The following is a 21,119-nucleotide window of genomic DNA, read 5'->3' as shown; positions in this document are numbered from 1 at the left end:
GGCGAAACCCTGTCTCCACTTAAAAAAAAAAAAAAAAAAAAAAAAAAATATATATATATATATATACATACATACACACACACACACACACAAAAAGTAGTCAGGTGTGGTGGCACACACCTGTAGTCCCAGCTACTCGGGACACTGAGGCAGGAGAATAGCTTGAACCCGGGAGGCAGAAGTCGTGCTACTGCACTCCAGCCTGGGCAGTAGAGTGAAACTCCATCTCAAAAAAAAAAAAAAGAAGAAGAAGAATAAATAATACAGAGGGATCCTGTATACTACCCTTTATCCAGTTCCCCCAATGGTAACATTTTGCAAGATCATAATATCCCAACCAGGATATCAGCACGGATACAATCCATAACTTTTCCTCAGAGTTCCCATTTTACTTGCACTTATTTGTGTGCACATGTGTGTATTAAGCTCTGTGTAATTTTATTAACTGTATTGGTGCATGTATCTACCACTTACAAGGACCCCTTGTGTTGCTCTTTTATAAAGCTTTAAAATATTTTAAAAATTGAACCCAATAAAAAGACACACTGTCTCTACTAAAAACACAAAAATTAGCCAGCCGTGGTGGTAGATGCCTATAATCCGAACTCGGGAGGCTGAGGGAGGAGAATTGCTTGGACCTGGGAGGTGGAGGCTGCAGTGAGCTGACGTTACTAAGCACAGTGACTATGGCCAGGCACCATTCACAGCCCTCTATATGGATTATTCTATGTAATCTTCAGAACAATACTGTGAGGGGTGAGCACTTACATTAACTCCATTTTACAACAGAAAACTAAGGCCCAGAGAGGCTGAATAACTCACCCAATGTCACACAGCTAGCAGGTGGCATATGTCAAAATAACAGACTATCGGTAGAGGCAGCAGTTAACACTGATGGTGTCCCTATTATGTTAAGGGATTTAACATGCTTTCTCAATCTTTACAACAATCCTGTAGGCACTGTCGTGATGACCATTCCACAGATAAGAAAACTGAGGCTCTGAGACATTAAGAATCTGGATGTTGGCCGGGCATGATGGCTCACGCCTGTAATTCCAGCACTTTGGGAGGCCGAGACAGGTGGATCACGAGGTCAGGAGATCGAGACCATCCTGGCTAACATGGTGAAACCCCGTCTCTACTAAAAATACAGAAAAAATAGCTGGGCATAGTGGCGGGCGCCTGTAGTCCCAGCTACTTGGGAGGCTGAGGCAGGAGAATGGCATGAACCTGGGAGGCGGAGCTTGCAGTAAGCCGAGATCGTGCCACTGCACTCCAGCCTGGGCGACAGAGCGAGACTCAATCTCAAAAAAAAAGAAGAAGAAGAAAAAAAAAAAAAAAGAATCTGGATGTTAAGGACCCAACTGAGGTCACAGAGAATGAGGCTGCATTGCAGGGACTACACCAAGGCCAGTATGGCTCCTGGACTAAAACAAAGACCATAAAGGACACGAAAACAAGGCACAAACCATCGATGTGTAGGAAGCGTGTAAACAGAGCAAGCAGCATTTGGGCCTAGGGGAAAGAAAGAGCCCTGACCTTAGGTTTTCACAGGAGACTCTATCCAGGCCAAGGGGCTCTGAGCAGCCACCAATTAACTTCTATGTTTTGGATTTCCTGTTCCAAGAAATAAGGAAGCAGGAGTGAGACCAATGGAAGTCAAAAAATAATAAACCATGCCTTCAGACAGCATAACCACAGGTTATGCTTTTCAAATACCAACTTCCTAGGCACTAAATCTATAATCAACCGTGGTCAAGTTTCTCTCTCTGTAAGAACGTATTTCAAAGAGAAGTTCCATTTCTGACCCAAGGAGTGCTACCAAATAAATCCACTTCCACCCAAAAGATGTTTCAAAAAAGGAAGAAAATAAACCTCTACAATAACTTTTTTTTTTCTTTTTTTTGAGACAGAGTCTCGCTCTGTCACCCAGGCTGGAGTACAATGGTGCAGTCTTGGCTCACTGCAACATCCACCTCCCTGGTTCAAGCGATTCTCCCACCTCAGCTTCCTGAGTAGCTGGGATTACAGGTGCCTGCCACTATGCCCAGCTAATTTTTGTATTTTTAGTAGAGACAGGGTTTCACCAGGTTGGCCAGGCTGGTCTCGAACTCCTGACCTCTGGTGATCCACCTGCCTCGGCCTCCCAAAGTGCTGGGATTACAGGCATGAGTCACCGTGCTCAGTCTCTACAGAACTTTAATATAAGAAAATTGTGGTCCATCTCCTAGAAAAAGAAGTTAAATGCAACTTGCTGCCTACTCATCATAGTAAAATACACATGCCTCACCTCTGACTAACACCAAACAACCATTACCACGCACCAAACTCTGCACTGAACAAGGCAGGACACCTGCCCTCCTGGGGCACACAGAAAACAGGGCAGCCTGGGGGCTCAGGGGGTTCAAAGCCAGACAAGTCCCTTTAAGGAGTGTGGAATTAAATGGAAAGCCACTACAGAGTTTTTGAAGGGGGGTTATGCAATAAGGTTTATATTTCAGAAGCATTTTGGCTCCAGTGTGCAGCAATGGGGGAGGGGGTGCAAGGCAATTTAGACTGACCAGCATCAAGGCTGTTGGATTAATGCAAGGAAACTGTAGATGCGAAGAAGTGGGCTCTTTCCCTGAGATTTAAGAGATAAAACTGAGTGGGAGGTAAATCAAAAGGCATTGGATCGGGGCTTCTCACTGGGACAACAAGGACATGAGTGATGTCCCCTTTGGAGATGGGCATGAGATGGAAAAGTCAGAGGCAAGATGGGGCATCCCCGAGAAACCACTGGCACTGGGACAGTAGTTGATGTCACTGTGTAATAACGTGCCAGGCAGAGGGCTGCCCACAACCCACAGTGGCAGCAGGCCCGCCTGACAGAAACACCCTCCTAGGAGATGAAGGAGGGAGATTTTGGTTTGGGAGAATCCACTGAGATAAGAGGAGAATCAAGTCCTTCTTCTTGGGATGGCAAGTAAAGTAAGGAATTATGAAGCCAACTTCAAACAAGGAGCCCTGGGCTAGCTGATCAGAGGGAGGGAGACATATGATTGGGCTGTTACAGCTAATGGGGACGGAGAGGGGGGATGGAGGTGGGGTGAGCTCCATGGAGTGCCTTAGTCTGAAAACCAGTAAAGCAGCTTTTATGCTAAATTAAACCATGCTCAAAACGATTTTAAGAATAAATGCTGGCACCCATCTTCCAGCATCCAGGAGATGCCAGCCAAAAAAACCCTAAACATACAGTGTGCAGGCCCAGAAGAGAAACCCCAAACATACAGTGTGCAGGCCCAGAAGAGAACGGAAACACGTCCCCGCCTGCTGCCAAGGAGATCTGCCCAGTGGGAAGCTCAGGAGTGCCTGGAATTAAAGACCCCAAGGAAAACCCCATGGGAAGAAAACAAAGGTGGTGTGGCACTGGGTTTCTATCTTGACACTGTCCAGGGCTTCCGAATGAGTCGGGAGAAGTCGGGAGGAGCCGAGCTCAGGGAGTGGTGGGGCTGCAGCAGGTAAGATCTGAGACCCAGGCACAAGGCAGAACCCAGAGGCCTAAGCCGAGGGGTGGGTGGGGAGAATCGCTACAGTTCCATCACAGCAGCCTGCCCTCCCCAAGGGACCCTGCATCTCTATGTTGTATGTCAAATTAACAGGCTTGATAAAAGCTTTCTTGACATTTTGGTCTTATCAGTCTTCTTTAAGAAAATATAGTTAGAGGCCGGGCGCGGTGGCTCAAGCCTGTAATCCCAGCACTTTGGGAGGCCGAGACGGGCGGATCACGAGGTCAGCAGATCGGGACCATCCTGGCTAACACGGTGAAACCCCGTCTCTACTAAAAAATACAAAAAACTAGCCGGGCGAGGTGGTGGGCGCCTGTAGTCCCATCTACTCGGGAGGCTGAGGCAGGAGAATGGCGTAAACCCGGGAGGCGGAGCTTGCAGTGAGCTGAGATCCGGCCACTGCACTCCAGCCCGGGCGACAGAGCGAGACTCCATCTCAAAAAAAAAAAAAAAAAGAAAATATAGTTAGAAATCCTCACTTCCCATTCATATATTTTGGAGGAAAAGGTTCTCATAATGATTTTAGAATAAAAATATATATACATACACACACACACACACACACACACACACACACACACACATAAATGGCTATATATAGCAATATATAGCTATATTGCTATATTATACAATATAGCAAAACCCCAGAACCTAATTCTGGTAACATTCCTCCCTCTGATGTCAGCTGTATGTATCTCTGGCGTGAATAAACATTTTACACACACATGTACATATGTGTGTATGTGTGTGTATGTGTGTGTGTGTCTATAAAAAGAAAAACCTCCCAAATCCTCAAGAAAACACTTATAACTCAAAGACCAAGTAGCCACAAGTAGAAAAGATATTCAAGACTGCCTGATATATTTGCATTTTGGGCTGTCTGCCTTCTGCCTTACTTACAGGTCATTTCTTTAATTAAAACAGTGTTTCCCAAAGTTTTATTAAGAAACTGAGCTCCATCCTCCCCTCAATAATTTTTCCTCCTACCTTCTATACCTAAGCATCAGTGTTTTTAAAAGTCAATTTTCTACAATTTTCATTATAAAACCTGCAAAGGGACTGAATAAACATTCAAAGTAGACACATACCCCTAGCCATTCTCATATACCCAGTTGAAACAGAGCTGGTACTTAAGTGTCAAAGAAAAGAATGGGCCACAAACCAATTGATTACCTCTCGCTTTTGACAGCAGCAGCAGTTGTCAGGATGAAAAAGCAACACTACATCTGGCCCCTGATGCCCCAGGAAGTAAACTTAATAAGCATTTACTGCCTGTACTGTTCACAGGGGCAGGGGATGGAGGTTCAGAACCTGGGAGCCAACCTGGGGTCCCAGAACCTGGGGTCCCAGAACCTGGGAGCAAAAAAGCTTTCCATAAAATTCTTGGTAAGTCACCAGTCATCCACGTTTCCAGGCATTACAAAATAGATGTCCTTTAAAGGTTTGTTAAAAGTTCGTAGCTTTTGAACTTAATTAGTCCCTGCTCTGCTTAATACTCTTCCCCAGCTCTTCTACCTCCTACAAGCAGCAGCCTCAACACACAGGACATACAGGAACCATCCCTACCTGGCCCAGCCCAACCCTCCCGCCTCCTCCCCTGCCACCCAAGCTCACTCTTCACCATAGCTCCTCCACACCCAGTGATGCCACTCTCAGATGTCTGGCCTGGCACTTGTGTGCCTGCCATTTCCTTCTTGTAAGGACTGTCTTTCTCTCACTTCTCCATCTGGGAATTTCCTGCTCTTCCCACAGGCTTTTCAAAAAGAAGGTGCCTCCCTGTAGCTGACACCCTATCCAAGTGTCAGTTCTTCTGCCCACTTTTGTAAAAATCTGTAGTTTTTACAGTTTGCCCAGACACCTAGACCAGGCTGATTTGGCAAAGCACTTCTGATGAGAGGAACATCTTCAAATGGCTGTTGTGACTCAGCTTACAGCAGCAATGCCCTCTTATCTCTGCCAGATACAGTGCTGAGTAACTTACACTTTTATCCCCCCCCCCCCTTTTTTTTTTTTGAGATGGAGTTTTACTCCTGTTGCCCAGGCTGGAGTGCAATGGTGCACTCTTGGCTCACTGCAACCTCCGCCTCCCAGGTTCAAGCGATTCTCCTGCCTCAGCCTCCCTAGTAGCTGTATCCCCAGATCTTATATGACAGGGAAACTGAGGCTCTGAGAAGTCAGGTGAATTGTCTAAGGTCACGAAGACTTTTTAAAGTCTCCTAAGTATCTACTCAAGATAAATGGAACCATATATGCATACCTAAACATATGACTAAGCATTCATAGCAGCGTCATTCATTATAGCCAAAAAAGTCCATCAATTGGTGAATGAATAAACACAACAGGTACGCCCATACAATGGAATATTATTGAGCCATAAAAAGGAATGAAGTCCGTGCATGCTATAGCATGAACCCCAAAATCTTTCTGCTCAGAAAAAAAACCACATATTGTATGATTCCATTCACATAATGTATAGGAAAAGGCAAATTATAGAGATAAAAAGTAGATCACTTTGCCGGGCACCGTGGCTCATGCCTGTAATCCCAGCACTTTGGGAGACCAAGGTGGGTAGATCACCTGAGGTCAGGAGTTCGAGATCAGCCTGGCCAACATGGTGAAACCTCGCCTCTACTAAAAATACAAAAATTAGCCAGGCATGGTGGCACGTGACTGTAATCGCAGCTACTCGGGAGGCTGATGCAGAAGAATCGCTTGAACCTGGGAGGCAGAGGTTGCAGTGAGCTGAGATCCTGCCACTGCACTCCAGCCTAGATGACAGAGTGAGACTCCATCTCAAAACAATAACAATAATAGAAAAAAGTAGACCACTTGAGCCCAGGAGTTTGAGACCAGCCTGGACAATATAGCAAAACACCATCTCTACAAAAAACCAAAAACATTAGCCAGACGTGGTGGCATGCCTACAGTCCTAGCTACTCAGGAGGCTGAGGTGGGAGGATCACCTGAGCCCTGGAGGTGGAGGTTGCAGAGATGAGATTGTGCCACTGCACTCCAGCCTGGGTAACAGAATGAAGACTCTGTCTCAGAAAAAAAAAAAAAAGAAAGCAGATTAGTGGTTGCCTAGGATTGCAAGTGGGAAATGGGAGCTAACTGTAAACAGGCACAAAGGATCTTTGCTGGGGGAATGCAAAGTTCTAAAACTGAATTATGGTGATGGTTGCACAACTCAGTGAATTTAATGAAAATCTTTGAATTGTCTGGTTAAAATGGGTGATATTTAAGTTATCAAATAAATAACACTCAAGCAAGCACCCCCGAACCATGCCGTATTTCAGCCACTTCCCTGTTACATGACCATGTAAAAACATTATTGTATTGTCTCAACCTTTGACTTGGACTTCCTTGGGTCACAATGATGTTGTCAGATAACAAAATTGTTTAGAAATGGCAAATCACCCACTAAGAAACTAGCACTGATAAACAGCACATAAAGGTACTAATCTGCCCCACTTAGACTAGACTATTTTAAAATTAGAAAATTGTTATTAAATAAAATTTAGTCAGATCGCAGAAATAATTTCATGATACAGCCATAACTGAGAAGAATTTGACTTTGAACCCTTTTCCTTGGCACAAACCTCTTCTATCCTCTCCCAAGTTATAGCCACCTCCTTGAAGGCTTGGCCAAGTCCCTCACTTGCCTGTTGACCCTCAATACTTATCTTCAGAATAATTTAGACTTGACCAAATAGTCCTAGTGAATTAACTATTAACCCTAAGACACACATTACTTGGTTTTGCTTTCTGGGTTTTTTTGTTTTTTTTGTTTTTTGAGACAGAGTCTCGCTCTGTTGCCCAGGCTGGAGTGCAGTGGCACGATCTCAGCTCACTGCAAGCTCTGCCTCCCGGGTTCATGCATTCTCCTGCCTCAGCCTCCCGAGTAGCTGGGACCAGAGGTGCTCGCCACCATGCCTGGCTAATTTTTTGTATTTTTAGTAGAGACGGGGTTTCACCTTGTTAGCCAGGATGGTCTCGATCTCCTGACCTCTTGATCCACCTGCCTTGGCCTCCCAAAGTGGTGGGATTACAGGCATGAGCCACTGTGCCCGGCCCATTACTTGCTTTTGAAAACAAACAAAATGTAGCTATTTTGATGAAGACTTTGAAGTGGCCACTGGAACAGGGTGAGGGCCCACAGTACTTGGTAATGAAAAACAATGCTCATTTTTCAGCAGTTACAATAAAAAGAAAGAACCACTTCTTTTTATTCTTATCTCAGTGTCCTCACGTCAAAAATGGTTACAGCAGGGCAGTCAGAACAAACCCAACAAACGCTTACAAATGTCCCTTCCCACCTGGGCTGTTTAGGTCACAGGAAGGCAGCTGAGTCTTCCTCATTTTGGGCCAGACACACAGTTGATACTCAAAGAAAAAAAAAACAAAACAGAACCAAACGCTGTTCTACTTGCAAAGAACAGCTCATTTCTAACCGACACCCCAGAGAGGGATGCAAACGAAGCCCTGGTGCACAGCGCATGCCCTCAAGATGAGCATGAGTCCTGGTGGGTCTGTCCCGGCCACAAGTCATCTGAACACCAGACAGGCCTGAGGGGGTGTGGTAAGCCAGCGCCTCTTACTTGGGAGAAGCAGTAGCAGTTTGCTCATTTGCTTCTGGCCTAGGACCACAACCATTTAATTGATGCCATCCTTTTAATGCATCTGTCTTAGCAACTCCCCATCTCCTTGTCTCTTTGTGTCACTTCATTTTTGCAGGGAGCCTTGTGGCCAGGACAGTAGTGGGGGCAGAGACCAACCCAGAGCTGTACGAACAATGGTCTGTACAGCCATTACGCATGTCTGTGTAGTGCCTGGTCTCTGCACGGGGAGGCAAGAGCATGGTGTCACTTGCCAAGGACAGAGACCAAAACAGCACAGCTCTGGCTTCCTTTTACCGCTTATCAGTATCACTATTAACTGAAGTTGAAGTGTGACAATTCTACTGGCTCACTTTCCCTTGCCTTGTAGGCTAAGAGCAGGACACCAATACAAGTTATTTAAGAAGCAGAGAAGAATAAATGAAATGAGTATACAACTACTGAGTATCTACAATGTGCCAACTGCTTCCCCAGACATTTTACAAGTATTATTTCACTTAAAACTCAGAAGCAGCCCCCAACATACATATGAGCCTCATTTAACCAGGCAGAAAGGCCAGTGGCTCGTCTAAGGTCGAGAAAGACACAACCGTGGACTTGGAGCAGGTTTGCTAGATGCTGTAATCATCCACCCCGCCCCAGACTGGAACACCCAGTGTTGATCTACAGTGGCCATTTATCAACGAGACATTTAATGAGGCAATAACCAAATGGCTTGCTCTGGCACCCTCACCATGAGCCTGGCACTCTGTTAAGAGTTGTCTGTATGTCACCTCCTTTAACGTTTACACCCATCCTATGAGGAAAGTATTACAATTGTCCCATATTAGACATAAAGAAACTGCCCAAAGTCACAGAGCTATTATGGAAGGACCTGGTCTGTCTAACCCCCAAGTTGGAGCTCTCAATGTCTGTTGAGTAAATAAATGAATCCTACCCTCGAAGAATTCCTGACCTAGTTGAGAAGGTAGGGCGCGTGCATAAACTGGCATAACACAGAGGAGCAAGCAGGAAGTGTCAGGTGAGAGATGCTGCTAGGCAGCTCAGATGATAAAAGAAAGCTGAGGATGGCAGAGGGACACGGGACAGGGCCCACAAGTGGGCAGAGCTGCAAAAGAACCCCAAAATACAGAGATCGCGAGTAGGCTCTTTGCTCATGGTCACCCTTAGGGTGATGCTGGTGTGTCCGGAATTGGTGGGTTCTTGGTCTGGCTGACTTAAAGTATGAAGCCACGGACCCTCATGGAGAGTGTAACAGTTCTTAAAGACGGTGTGTCTGGAGTTTGTTCCTTCACATGTTCAGATGTGTCTGGAGCTTCTTCCTTCTGGTGGGTTCGTGGTCTCGCTGGCTTCAGGAGTGAAGCTGCAGACCTTTGCAGTAAGTGTACAGCTCTTAAGGCAGCATGTCTGGAGTTGTTTGTTTCTCCCAGTGGGTTCGTAGTCTCGCTGGCCTCAGGAGTGAAGCTGCAAACCTTTGCAGAGAGTGTTACAGCTCATAAAGGCAGTATGGACCCAAAGAGTGAGCAGCAGCAAGATTTATTGCAAAGAGTGAAAGAACAAAGCTTCCACAGTGTGGAGGGGGACCCGAGCGGGTTGCCACTTGCTGGCTCAGGCAGCCTGCTTTTATTCCCTTATCTGACCCCACCCACATCCTGCTGATTGGTCCATTTTGACAAAGTGCTGATTGGTGTGTTTACAATCCCTGAGCTAGACACAGAGTGCTGAATGGTGCCTTTACAATCCTTTAGCTAGACACAGAGTGCCAGACAGAAAAGTTCTCCAAGTCCCCACTAGGTTAGCTAGATACAGAGTACTGATTGGTGTATTTACAAACCTTGAGCTAGACACAGGGTGCTGATTGGTGCATTTACAATCCCTGAGCTAGACACAGAGTGCTAGACAGAAAAGTTGTCCAAGTCCCCACTAGGTTAGCAAGACAGAGTACTAGAGTGCTGATTGGTGTATTTACAATCCCTTATCCAGACATAAAGGTTCTCCAAGTCCCTACTAGACCTAGGAGCCCAGCTGGCTTCACCTAATGTATCCCACACAGGGGCTGCAGGCAGAGCTGCCAACCAGTCCCGGGCAGTGCACCCACATTCCTCAGCCCTTGGGCGGTCAATGGGGCCAGGCGCCATGGCGCAGGGCAGTGCTCATCCAGGAGGCTCAGGTCTGGCAGAAGCCCACTGTGAGTCCCGGGGCTCGGACATGGCGAGCTGCAGGTCTCAAGCCCTCCCGTGTGGGGAGGCGGCTGACGCCCTGCAAGAATTCAAGCGTGGTGCATGCCGGCCGGCCAGCAGTGCTGGGGGACCCGGCACAACCTCCACAGCTGCTGGCACGGGTGTGAAGCCCCTCACTGCCCTGGGCCGGCAGCGCCGGCCGGCTGCTCCAAGTGTGGGGCCCGCCAAGCCGGTGCCCACACCTGCCAGAACTCGCGCTGGTCTGTGAGCCCCCCGGTTCCTGCCCGGGTCTCTCCCTCCACACCTCCCCGCAAGCAGAGGGAGCCGGCTTTGGCCTCTGCCGGCCCAGAGAGGGGCTCCCGCAATGCAGTGGCGGGCTGAAGGACTCCTCAAGCGTCGCCAGAGTGGATGCCAAGGCTGAGGAGGCGCCAAGAGTGAGGGCTGGTTCCACCCAGAGTGACTGACCCCACAGGAGGCCTCCGTGGGGCAGCCATGGATACTGAGAACCAAACCCCAAGTGGAGACAAGGACAATGAGAACCATGAACCAAGAGACCTTTGTAACAGTGCTGCAGTAGGTACTGATGCGCCAGATCAGTTTCTCCCTCAATGCTGACGCATTGGGAAAGTTGTGCACAGCACCCTCAAGTGCTGCTGGCGACACTACATTAACAAAGGCCCAGGACTCGGGCCTCTTCTCTGGGGCTGACATTCCCAACTCCACAGCCCACAAAAGCCTGGCGCATCACAACCACCTGCGGGACACAGCACTCCTGGATCCAGTTATTCCCCCACGGTGCCCAGTCCTTTCTCTGCAGCCCAGGAATGCTCTCCCAAGCTGGAGAAATGTGCTCTATCTGTGCTCAATCTCCAGCTTCGCCTGGGAACCAGATGGAGAATTTGAAAGGTCAGCAGGTGTAGCCACCGGACATAGACATGGGAGGCTCTGGGTTCCCACCACTGACTGGCATTTTTTTCACCCCTGTTTTTCCAGATGATCAAGTCTGGTTAGTGTTCAACACCTGAAAACTGCCCTTTGTGCAGGAGACTGACTCTGCCCACTCACACACTCTTAGCAGCCATCCCTAAGGAAAGAGGGATGCATTCTCTCTCCTGCAGCCCGTGTTCTAGGGGAACCTAAACCTGGTCATGAGAACACCCAGCAAACTCCAGACCATTGTGCATCTCTATCCAAATCATGCCTTCTCCTGAGCAATCCTGAATACCATTTGCCAGAAATTTAGTGATTCACTTTGCAAATGGGTAATAGGTTTGGAAGTACCCCGATGAGAAGAAATTAGTAAGTCAGGCTCCTTGATGCATTTCATTTAAGAAAAAGAAAAAAGAAAAAGAACACTGGGAATTTGCCAGGTAATAGGCCACAAGGAAGTGACCATGAAACTTCCCTTTACACCAGTGTTCTCCTCATGCAGCTGCCCAGGCACTGAGACAGGGCGGGACTCACTATTTCATTCATGCAGTTCAGCCCTCTCAATCTCATAGCGAGGAGAGGGATTGTGAAAAGCAGGCAGAGCCTTCCTCTAAATATGCTACTAAGCACCTGACATCAATTTTGCTTTCTCATTGTGCAAGTTTTCAGTAGTCAGAAGACACAGGGCCTAGATATTTCCTCTCCCTGGAAAGACAGTGAAAGCCAAGCCCTCTCCTGCTGCCTGGTCTCCCAGGAACACCCACCTCATGGGATAAGAGGATTAAATGAGATAATACAAGAGAAGAGACTAGAACTCTGTCAGCTTAGAGCCTGTGCATGGTGAAACACAGAAACCCACAAGGCAGGGTGAAGACCCAGCTCTGTGCTTCCAGCTGGGAGACTCTGCACAAGTGCAAACTATCAGAGCCTCGGGTGCTTTGCTTGCAAAATGAGAATGTTTCCCTGAAAGTCTGTTTTAAAGATTAAATGAGTGACATGAAAAAGTGCCTAGTATCCCACAAGGTGACCTGGAGAGAACAACAAATGTATCCTGTATCTATAACTATCAGAGCAACTGAAATACTAATTGTATCTTACAGATTTCAACCAAAAGCACCTCTTTTAGACAAGTTGACAATGTAGAAACATCTCGAAATCCACGTAACACAGATCCAAATCCACACACATATTTTCACTACTCACAGAGTATTTCTGCTCCACATGTGCGGCTGGCTTCCTGTGAACTCAAGACAAGGGTGCTGTGACCATGACAGAGAAAAATGGGGTCCTGCCCAGCTTGCTCTAAGATACACGTTTTCAGCAAAACTGGCCATGACACCAAACTTTCTAAAGTTGCTATCCTTCTGATCTGCACCACAGCCTTGCTTCTTTCATGTCAGGAGCAAACCTTGAAAGTGAGTTTGTTTCCTTTCACAAAGTAAAGGAAGCATGTTGGCAACAGTGTTTTTCTTTTGAGGTTACTGTTCTAAAAATACTGTTAACACCTCACCTACGGGACTGCTAAAAATGACTTCTTGGAGTATGAAGGAAAATGGGATAGAAACAAACAAGAGAAGGAGAGAATATACAGTAATTATCTATCATAAGGTGACAAATACAAGGCAAAATCTCTTCTCTTGAATCCAATTATAAGGCAGATACACTGTTATCTATGAGATGTAGATTAGCACAGGGCAATGTACATTGGAATCACCCAGAGGGCATGTTGAAACCCAGCTTGCTTGGTCCCACCCCAGTTTCTGATTCAGTAGGTCTGGAGTAGGACCCAAGAAAGTGCATTTCTTTTTCTTTTTTTTTTTTTTTTTCTTTTTTGAGATGGAGTCTCGCTCTATCACCCAGACTGGAGTGCAATGGTATGATCTTGGCTCACTGAAACCTCTGCCTCCCGGTTTCAAGCAATTCCCTGCCTCAGCCTCCACAGTAGCTGGGATTACAGGCACCTGCCATCACGCCTGGCTAATTTTTGTATTTTTAGTAGAGACGAGGTTTCACCATCTTGGCCAGGCTGGTCTTGAACTCCTGACCTCGTGATCCACCCACCTCAGCATCCCAAAGTACTGGGATTACAGGCGTGAGCCACCACAACTGGTCTCCAAGAAGGTGCATTTCTAACAAGTTCCTAGGTGATCCTGATGCTGCTGGTCAGGGACTCCACTTTGAGAACTGCTAGCATCATAGTTAAGAGCAGAGAGTTCCATAGTCATTCTAAATAGGCTGGGACCACTTAACTCACTGTGTGACTTTACACAAGTTGTTTACATTTCCTCCCATAAACATATAAAATAATAACAGTATTTGACCTCAAACGTTTTAAAAGTTCAATGCATTAATCCACACAAAGTACTTAAAATGGTGCCAAGTACTTAGGAAGTGCACAATGACATTCACTATCATGATCATCTAGCGCTTGGTTTTTTAAAAAAGTTCAATACATGTATCTACATAAATTTTCAGGAAAAAAAAATTTCTAACGAAAAATTTAACAGTGGCCCCTGATGGCTGCAGATAAGCACGAGTGTAATAAGACCTACGCCTATAAACTAAAGCTGACCTCTTGCCTGTGTAAATGGAGTTTGTCAAATATTTTGCTGACAGGAACTGGTCAGAACCTGTTTATCAGATGTAGAACAAAAGACAGGATTGATGAAATCAGTCACCCTCCACTAGACCCCTAAGATACCTAAACTTTCTCCCTACTGCTCAACTGTATATTTACCTTATCTTATGTACAGCATCGCTGTGCACCAAACAGAATTACAGGAAAGGAACTGTTGCTTCACTATCCTTTTCCCCCACCTTCTGTGTCACACGTCTCCCCCTATTAGAAAATGCATCTCCCCCTATTAGAAAATGCGTATCTACTGTGCCTCAAGCCGTCTAATTCAGGACACATTCTCGGTCTATATTGAGCCTGTGTTCCTGGGCTCAAGTCCTCAAGCCTGGCTCAGAATAAGCTGTGATTTCTCTAAGTTCTAGTGCCTGTTACTTCACTTAGTTGACAAAATATATGGAGAGAGAGAAAGAGAGAGACAGTCTCTCTCTCTCTTCATATATTTATAATTTTTTATTTATATATTGTATATTTATCATCACCTATTTATATATATTATATACATGAAATGGGCACAACACAAATTTTTTTCCTCTCTTGACTAGGATATATGATACTTCTCCAGAATATTTTGTAGCCTTTAATCTAGAATCATACAGTTCAATGACTGGTTTTTAAAAAAATCTTGCTAGGCTTTAAGGCAGCAGCTCATCTCATACTTTAATATGCATGCCCATCACCTGGATATCTTGTTACAAGGCAGATGCTGACTCAGTGGGTCTGGGCTGGGGCCTAAGATTCTGCATTTCTAGCAAGCTTCCAGGTGATGAGGGCCCTGGCTGCACTTGAAGCAGCAGAGATTAAAGGGGCAGGAAGCTAATCCAGCTAAATCTGGGGGAGCCCTAGTTCTACAAGGGCAGATGGACGCCTTTCTCCTGATCCCTTCCAGAGACCTAACAAATCCTCAATCCTGTCACTCCTCTCCCCTCCCCCATCTCCTTCAAGACAAGGCCAGAAGGGCACCAGCCAGAATACAGGCCTCAGCATTGGGTCCCTCACCCTCTCTTGGCTTCTCCCAGTTTCTTCCTGCAATAAAATATTTGCAGATGTCCTGGAGGGGAAGTGTTAACAATATTTTTTTTTTTTTTTGGAGACGGAGTCTTGCTCTGTCACCCAGGCTGGAGTACAGTGGCCGGATCTCAGCTCACTGCAAGCTCCGCCTCCCGGGTTGACGCCATTCTCCTGCCTCAGCCTCCCGAGTAGCTGGGACTACAGGCGCCCGCCACCTCGCCCGGCTAGTTTTTTGTATTTTTTAGTAGAGACAGGGTTTCAACATGTTAGCCAGGATGGTCTCGATCTCCTGACCTCGTGATCCGCCCATCTCGGCCTCCCAAAGTGCTGGGATTACAGGCTTGAGCCACCGCGCCCGGCCAACAATATTTTTAGAACAGTAACTTCAAAAGAAAAATATTTTCAGTATATGGCCGATTATAAATAATGTTGAAAACAGAGGTTCCAGCCTGGGCAACTTCGTGAGATCCTGTCTCTACCAAAAATTTTTAAAAATTAGCTGGGCAAGTTGGTGTGTGCCTGTGGGCCCAGCTACTCACTACAAGGGAAGCTAAAGTGGGAGGATCTCTTGAGCCCTGAAGTTCAAGGCTGCAGTGAGCCAGGATCACACTGCTGCACTGCAGCCTGGGCAACAGAATGAGACCCTGTCTCAAAAAAAAAAAAAAAAGAAAGAAAAAAAAGAAAAGGAAAGAGAAAAGTTATCCCGAGACAGGAAAATAGACCATCCTAAAGCAGAAGTTTGAAACGTATTCTGATTGTTTTTACTCAAGGGACCTAAAGAACATCCACGTAGTCACTGTTTACACATCCTGATCAGCCCCAAAGCCCCTTTCTCTGGGCTGTGGGTGAAAGCCCTGGAAGGCCAACTGGAAAGCTCCCACCAGCATCTGGGCCTATCTTTACCTAACATCTTCCCTTTTCCCTGCAAAGGAGCATCTCTTTAACAGAGCCAGCAGTGGGCCTCCTAGATTTCAATGTCAGCCTTGGGCTATTTGTTTTGAAATATTGCTAAGATTTAAAAAATCCTTATTTCAGGTAAGTGATTAATAATGTTTTAAAAAATAAACACTGCCAGAACAAAAACATGCTTCATTTAATAAGACTGGTCTCTTGTCCCTTAAGTTATCAAAACCCAAACAGTCACAAGATAACAACTGAATCTCTTAAAACAGAATGCTGGAATGCCACAAATTTAAAACATACACACACACACACACACACAATTAGTGATATTTGCAACAACAAGGATGAATTTCAAAGACCTTAGTTAAGCAACAGAAGCCAGACACAAAGGAATACACCCTGTTTGATTCCATTACAAAGATCGGGAAGTGGCAAAACAAATCTAAGGTGACAGAAGTCACAATAATTGTTTCTGGGAAGGTAGATGTAAACTAGAAAGGGACCAAGGGACTTCCTGAGGAGCTGGAAATGCTGTTCTATGGGTGAGGGGGCGGGGGCTCTTACAAGGACACCTTTAAGTCATTTGCATAAGATCTCTAACTTATACCTCAATTTAAAAAAAAAAAAAAAGAGTGCTATGAAATCAGCAAAACACTGAAGCCTATTTAGACACTAACAAGGAAAGGATCAAATCTGAGCCAAGTACAGAATTTACCCTCTTCCAAGAGGTCCTGAGTGTCATGCTGCCTGTGGGTGGGCTTCCTCTCTTCATCCTGGCAGTCGTATTCAAAACATTCTTCTTCCCCGCCCTTGTCTCTCAGGGACATTGCTGAAGTTACCCCAAAGCCAAAACATCACCCTAAGGGACCATCCTTGGGGGTGCCTCCAACCCCCTACCCAGAGGAGCCATGCAGGCCCGGGCCCCCAGGGCACACGCTGCACCCTGGCCTGGGCTGCAGACATGCCCTGGCTCAGCTGAAGTGGAGGGGTGTACACAAAGCTTCGGCCCAGCATCACCCGGGCAAGACCCGGAAGGGGGTGGCTCCTACAAGCCTGGAGGAGGGGAGGGGCGGGGCGGGGTGAAGCACTTGGCGGAGTGGGAATGCCCTGCCAGGCGCAGGAGATTCAGAGGAAAGCCCTGCAGGCAGGTACAGGATCTCAGCAAGCTCTCGGCCTCCAGACTCTCTCCACCTTTCCTCCCCCAGCAGCAATGAGGAATGGTAGCTTCCTAGAAGTCTCACAGCAACTGCATGGGGCAACACCAACTGAGCCTTGAGCAGGCACACCTGTCTAAAGGTGGGGCACTGGCAGAGGAGTTGTTCTGCGGAAGCATTGCCCAACGCCCTCAGATGAGAGACTTCCGGTGGGCGGGCGTAAGATGTGGAGACAAATCTAACTGTGACAACTGCCTGACAGTGCTGAGCAAGGGAAGGAAGGGATCATTCTGATTTCTAGCAAAAGGGAAAAAAAATGCAGTGACCATTACCACATTAAACGTAATTCTCCCAGTCCTTCTTTGACAATAACCTACATTTTCTCTTTATCAATTAGCATTTCATAAAATCCTGCTCTTACCCTAAATTTGTGTTTCCATAGCCAAATTTATAAAGATCTCTCTAATTACTAGAACAAGCTAAGAAAAAAATCTAAAGCCTAATAGCTTGCAAAGCTGCCTGCAGAAAGAAGCCACAGTTTAATTGCATACCTTGATATCAATTCCTCCGTACTGTTTGATTTTGCCTGTAACAGTGAGAATGGCAGGTTCTTCTGTCAAACCCAGTGAAAGGCAGCCTCGGGTACTAGCATCTCAGAGAATCACAGTTCATTCTGTAATCTCTGTGCTTCAGCCATCTCCCAGCTACAATGTGCAGGTCTCCTGCTCCTAACAGCTACACCAGGACACCTATTCCAACCTCTCTGACCAGCTGCCTCCCCCAGGTAGCCAAGAGAGAAGATTTTAGCTGAGGCAAGGTCTTCATAAAACAATTTTTTGTACAAGTTCGGGAACTACATCTCATTTATCTTTGAATCCTTAGGGCCAAGAATTCTGCTCAGGCTAAAAATATCAGCTAAATTGAATTACTACTTCCATAAAGACTAATATGAGATCATATACAAGTGCCTCTAAATAGAAAACCAGAAGTAATAAAGATTTTATTTAAAAGTCTAAGGACATATGCATCCTCTAGTTTTGTTTTTTTTTTTTTTTTTGAGACAGAGTCTCACTCTGTCACCCAGGCTGGAGTGCAGTGGCGCAATCTCAGCTCACTGCAAGCTCCACCTCCCGGGTTCACACCATTCTTCTGCCTCAGCCTCCTGGGTAGCTGGGACTACAGGCGCCCGCCACCATGCCTGGCTAATTTTTATTTTTATTTTTTTTCATATTTTTAGTAGAGACGGGGTTTCACCGTGTTAGCCAGGATGGTCTCAATCTCCTGACCTCATGATCCGCATGTCTCAGCCTCCCAAAGTGCTGGCATTACAGGCATGAGCCACAGTGTGCGGCCCTCTAGTTTATTTTTTAGAACTTGAAAATGAGAGCTGTATTTTACCATGTTAAAGATGTGTTCTTTGTAAAAAAAAAAAAAAAGTGTAGAAATTCAGGCAGGGAGTTCAAAATTCTATTTTGAAGTACTGCATAAGCTTTAAATATAAACACACTCAAAAAATGTTTCTTTAATATCAATAAGCTTTATCGGATTAGACTAATTCAATTCAGATGACAGTGGGCACATCTATAAAGTGTTGTGAATGACACAAATGGTTTTTCTGAACCCCCAAGAAGACAAGAGAGAGGAAGAAGCTCCACCTTGTGCATGATTCATTCAGCAAGTATCAGATTGACAATAAGATGAGTAGGATATTGTGCTGGCCACAATGTACATAAAGGAAAACAAAAGCTAATTCCACCGATTCAAAAATACTATCAAGTGACTTTACTCATAATAAATTCATTTATACTTTTAATTCATTTATCTTTTAATTCAAATCTAGAGTATCCCTATTATGAAATATACGGAGACTTAGATATTCTAAATGATGTCCAAGTCTCTATATATTACATAATATTTAGAACATGACTTTATTACTTTTCCCCCAACTTTAAATATTTAAAATATGCAGAATAGTTTAAAGAACACTACAGTAAACACTGGTATCCCTCCATCGGAAATGAACAATGAATATTTTGTTTTTTGGGGGTATATAATTAAGATTTACAGAAAAGTTACAAGGATAGAACAGAAAACTCCTGGATAGTACAAGAAGATTCCCCAAATGGTAACATTTACTACATTTACTTTCTCTTTCTCAACACTGAAACAATACTATTTTGTAACCCATAGACCTTATTGAGATTCCCTTCAGTTGTCCCAGTAACATCCTTTATGGCAAAAGAAACCCAAGATCATGTGTTTCATTCAACAGTCAGGTCTCTTAAGTCTTCTTTAATCTGAAACAATTTCTGAGTCTTCGTATTTCAAGACATAGATGTTTTAAACAATACAGGCCAATTATTTTGTAGAAGGTCCCTCACTTTGGGTATTCCTGGTGTTTTCTTATGATTAGATTCTGTTTATGAACTTTCGGCAAGAAAACACAGAAGTGGTGTTACTTTCTCTTCAGTGTATCTTCTCAGGAGGCGTCTGCTGTGGAGCGGTCCCACACTGCCAATGTTACCTTTTTTTTTTTTTTTTTTTTTTTTTGAGACAGGGTCTCATTCTGTTCCCAGGCTGGAGTGCAATGGTGTGATCATGGCTCACTGCAGCCTCGACCTCTAGGCTCAAGCGATCTTCCCGCCTCAGCCTCCTAAGTAGTTGACACCATAGGCACATACCACCATGCCTTGCTAATTTTTTTATTTTTTGTAGAGACAGGGTCTCATCACTATGTTTTCCAGGCTGGTCTCAAACTCCTGGGCTCAAGCAATCCACCTGCTTCAGCTTCCCAAAGTGCTGGATTACAGGTGTGAGCCACCATGCCTGGTCCCATCCATCAGTAATGATTGTTTTGTTTTGTTTTGTTTTGTTTTGTTTTGTTTTGTTTTTTGAGACAGAGTCTCACTCTGTCTCCCAGGCTGCAGTGCAGTGGTGCAATCTCTGCTTACTGCAACCTCCGCCTCCTGGGTTCAAGCTATTCTCCTGCCTCAGCCTCCCAAGTAACTGGGATTACAGGTGCCCGCCACCACACCTGGCTAATTCTGTATTTTTAGTAAAGATGGGGTTTCACCATGTTAGTCAAGCTGGTCTCAAACTCCTGACCTCAAGTGATCCACTCACCTCGGCCTCCCAAAGTGTTGGGATTACAGACGGCCTCCCAAAGTGTTGGGATAAGCCACTGCGCCCGGCCCCCATGAGTAATTTTTAAAGCTCCAGTTTTTAAAGCCCAATGTCAGCTTTGATCATTTGGTTTCCCCACTGCGAAGCTATTATTTTTCCCTTTGTTATTCAACAGTGTTTCACAGTGATATACTTTGAGACCACTAGTTTGAGTAAGTCTTGTCTTAGTCGTTTCTGTGGATGGATGGAAAGTGGTGAATTTCTAATTTCTAATTCCATCATTCCAACACTTATTAGTTGGATTTCTATTGTTAGTAATAACTTTTTCTTCCCTCCCATTATTTAGTCATTCATTTATTTATATCAGTATAGACTCATGGATTCTTCCTTTATTCTATAAGTCATAATCTTTGACCATTATTATTTATTTTGATGTTCAGATTGCCCCATATTAGGTCAGTAGAAGCCCCTTCAGGCTGGCTGCTGCGTAAGACATGAAATTTTGAACACAGGGCCAACCCTAGACTCTTCATGTCACCCCATTTCTCTGGGTTTAGACACTCTTCAGGATCTCCCTCTCCCATTCTCTTCTTTCCTCCCCTCCTGCTGCAAGGGTGTGACAGAATTCTCCAAACTCATGCATATCTGCCTTCACTTCACGGTTAAAGGCAGAGATGGGCCAAAGGGCATCTTCCCTGAGAGTGTAGTTTCTCCAAAAGTCAAAGCAAAATATGACTCCCAAAGACCGGCAAGAAAGCCTGGGAATCCCTGTGCCAACTGAGGGATGAAGAGAGCTGAGCCAGGCTGGACATGGAGCCTGGAGCTGGAGGTGTGAAAGACAGTTAAGTAACAGATGTGTGTGCTGTATCAAAGGCGTAGACTAGACACTGGGACCCACAGCAAGGAAGCAGAGAGTGAGTTCCTGATCCATCTCCAGGAACACTGGACAGGAAGACAGGTGGAGGGGAGGGTCAATCACCTCTTGCAGGGCGGAGGCACATCGTTCTCTGTCTCCCGCTCAC

At 45.5% G+C, this 21,119-nt stretch overlaps 1 protein-coding gene across 10 annotated transcripts in view; it reads right to left on the bottom strand.

Moving 5' to 3' along the window:
• Nucleotides 1-21,119, bottom strand: part of TRAK1 (trafficking kinesin protein 1) — a 139,588-nt gene that overhangs the window by 50,849 nt on the left and 67,620 nt on the right. For 3 of the 10 annotated variants that reach the window (XM_030935344.1, XM_030935368.1, XM_030935382.1), the window contains exon 1: nt 16,536-16,835. The exons of the other annotated variants lie outside the window; for them this stretch is intronic. In XM_030935344.1, the coding sequence (XP_030791204.1) occupies nt 16,536-16,647 (112 nt within the window). In that variant the 5' untranslated portion in view covers nt 16,648-16,835. Of the gene's footprint in view, nt 1-16,535; nt 16,836-21,119 lie in introns of those variants that run through there. 10 annotated transcript variants of the gene reach the window in all.

The sequence above is a fragment of the Rhinopithecus roxellana genome, chromosome 1 (assembly GCF_007565055.1).
Source record: "Rhinopithecus roxellana isolate Shanxi Qingling chromosome 1, ASM756505v1, whole genome shotgun sequence".
Taxonomy (NCBI): domain Eukaryota; kingdom Metazoa; phylum Chordata; class Mammalia; order Primates; family Cercopithecidae; genus Rhinopithecus; species Rhinopithecus roxellana.
The sequence above is the reverse complement of the archived record's forward strand: the minus strand, read 5'-3'. Positions and strand labels throughout refer to the sequence as shown.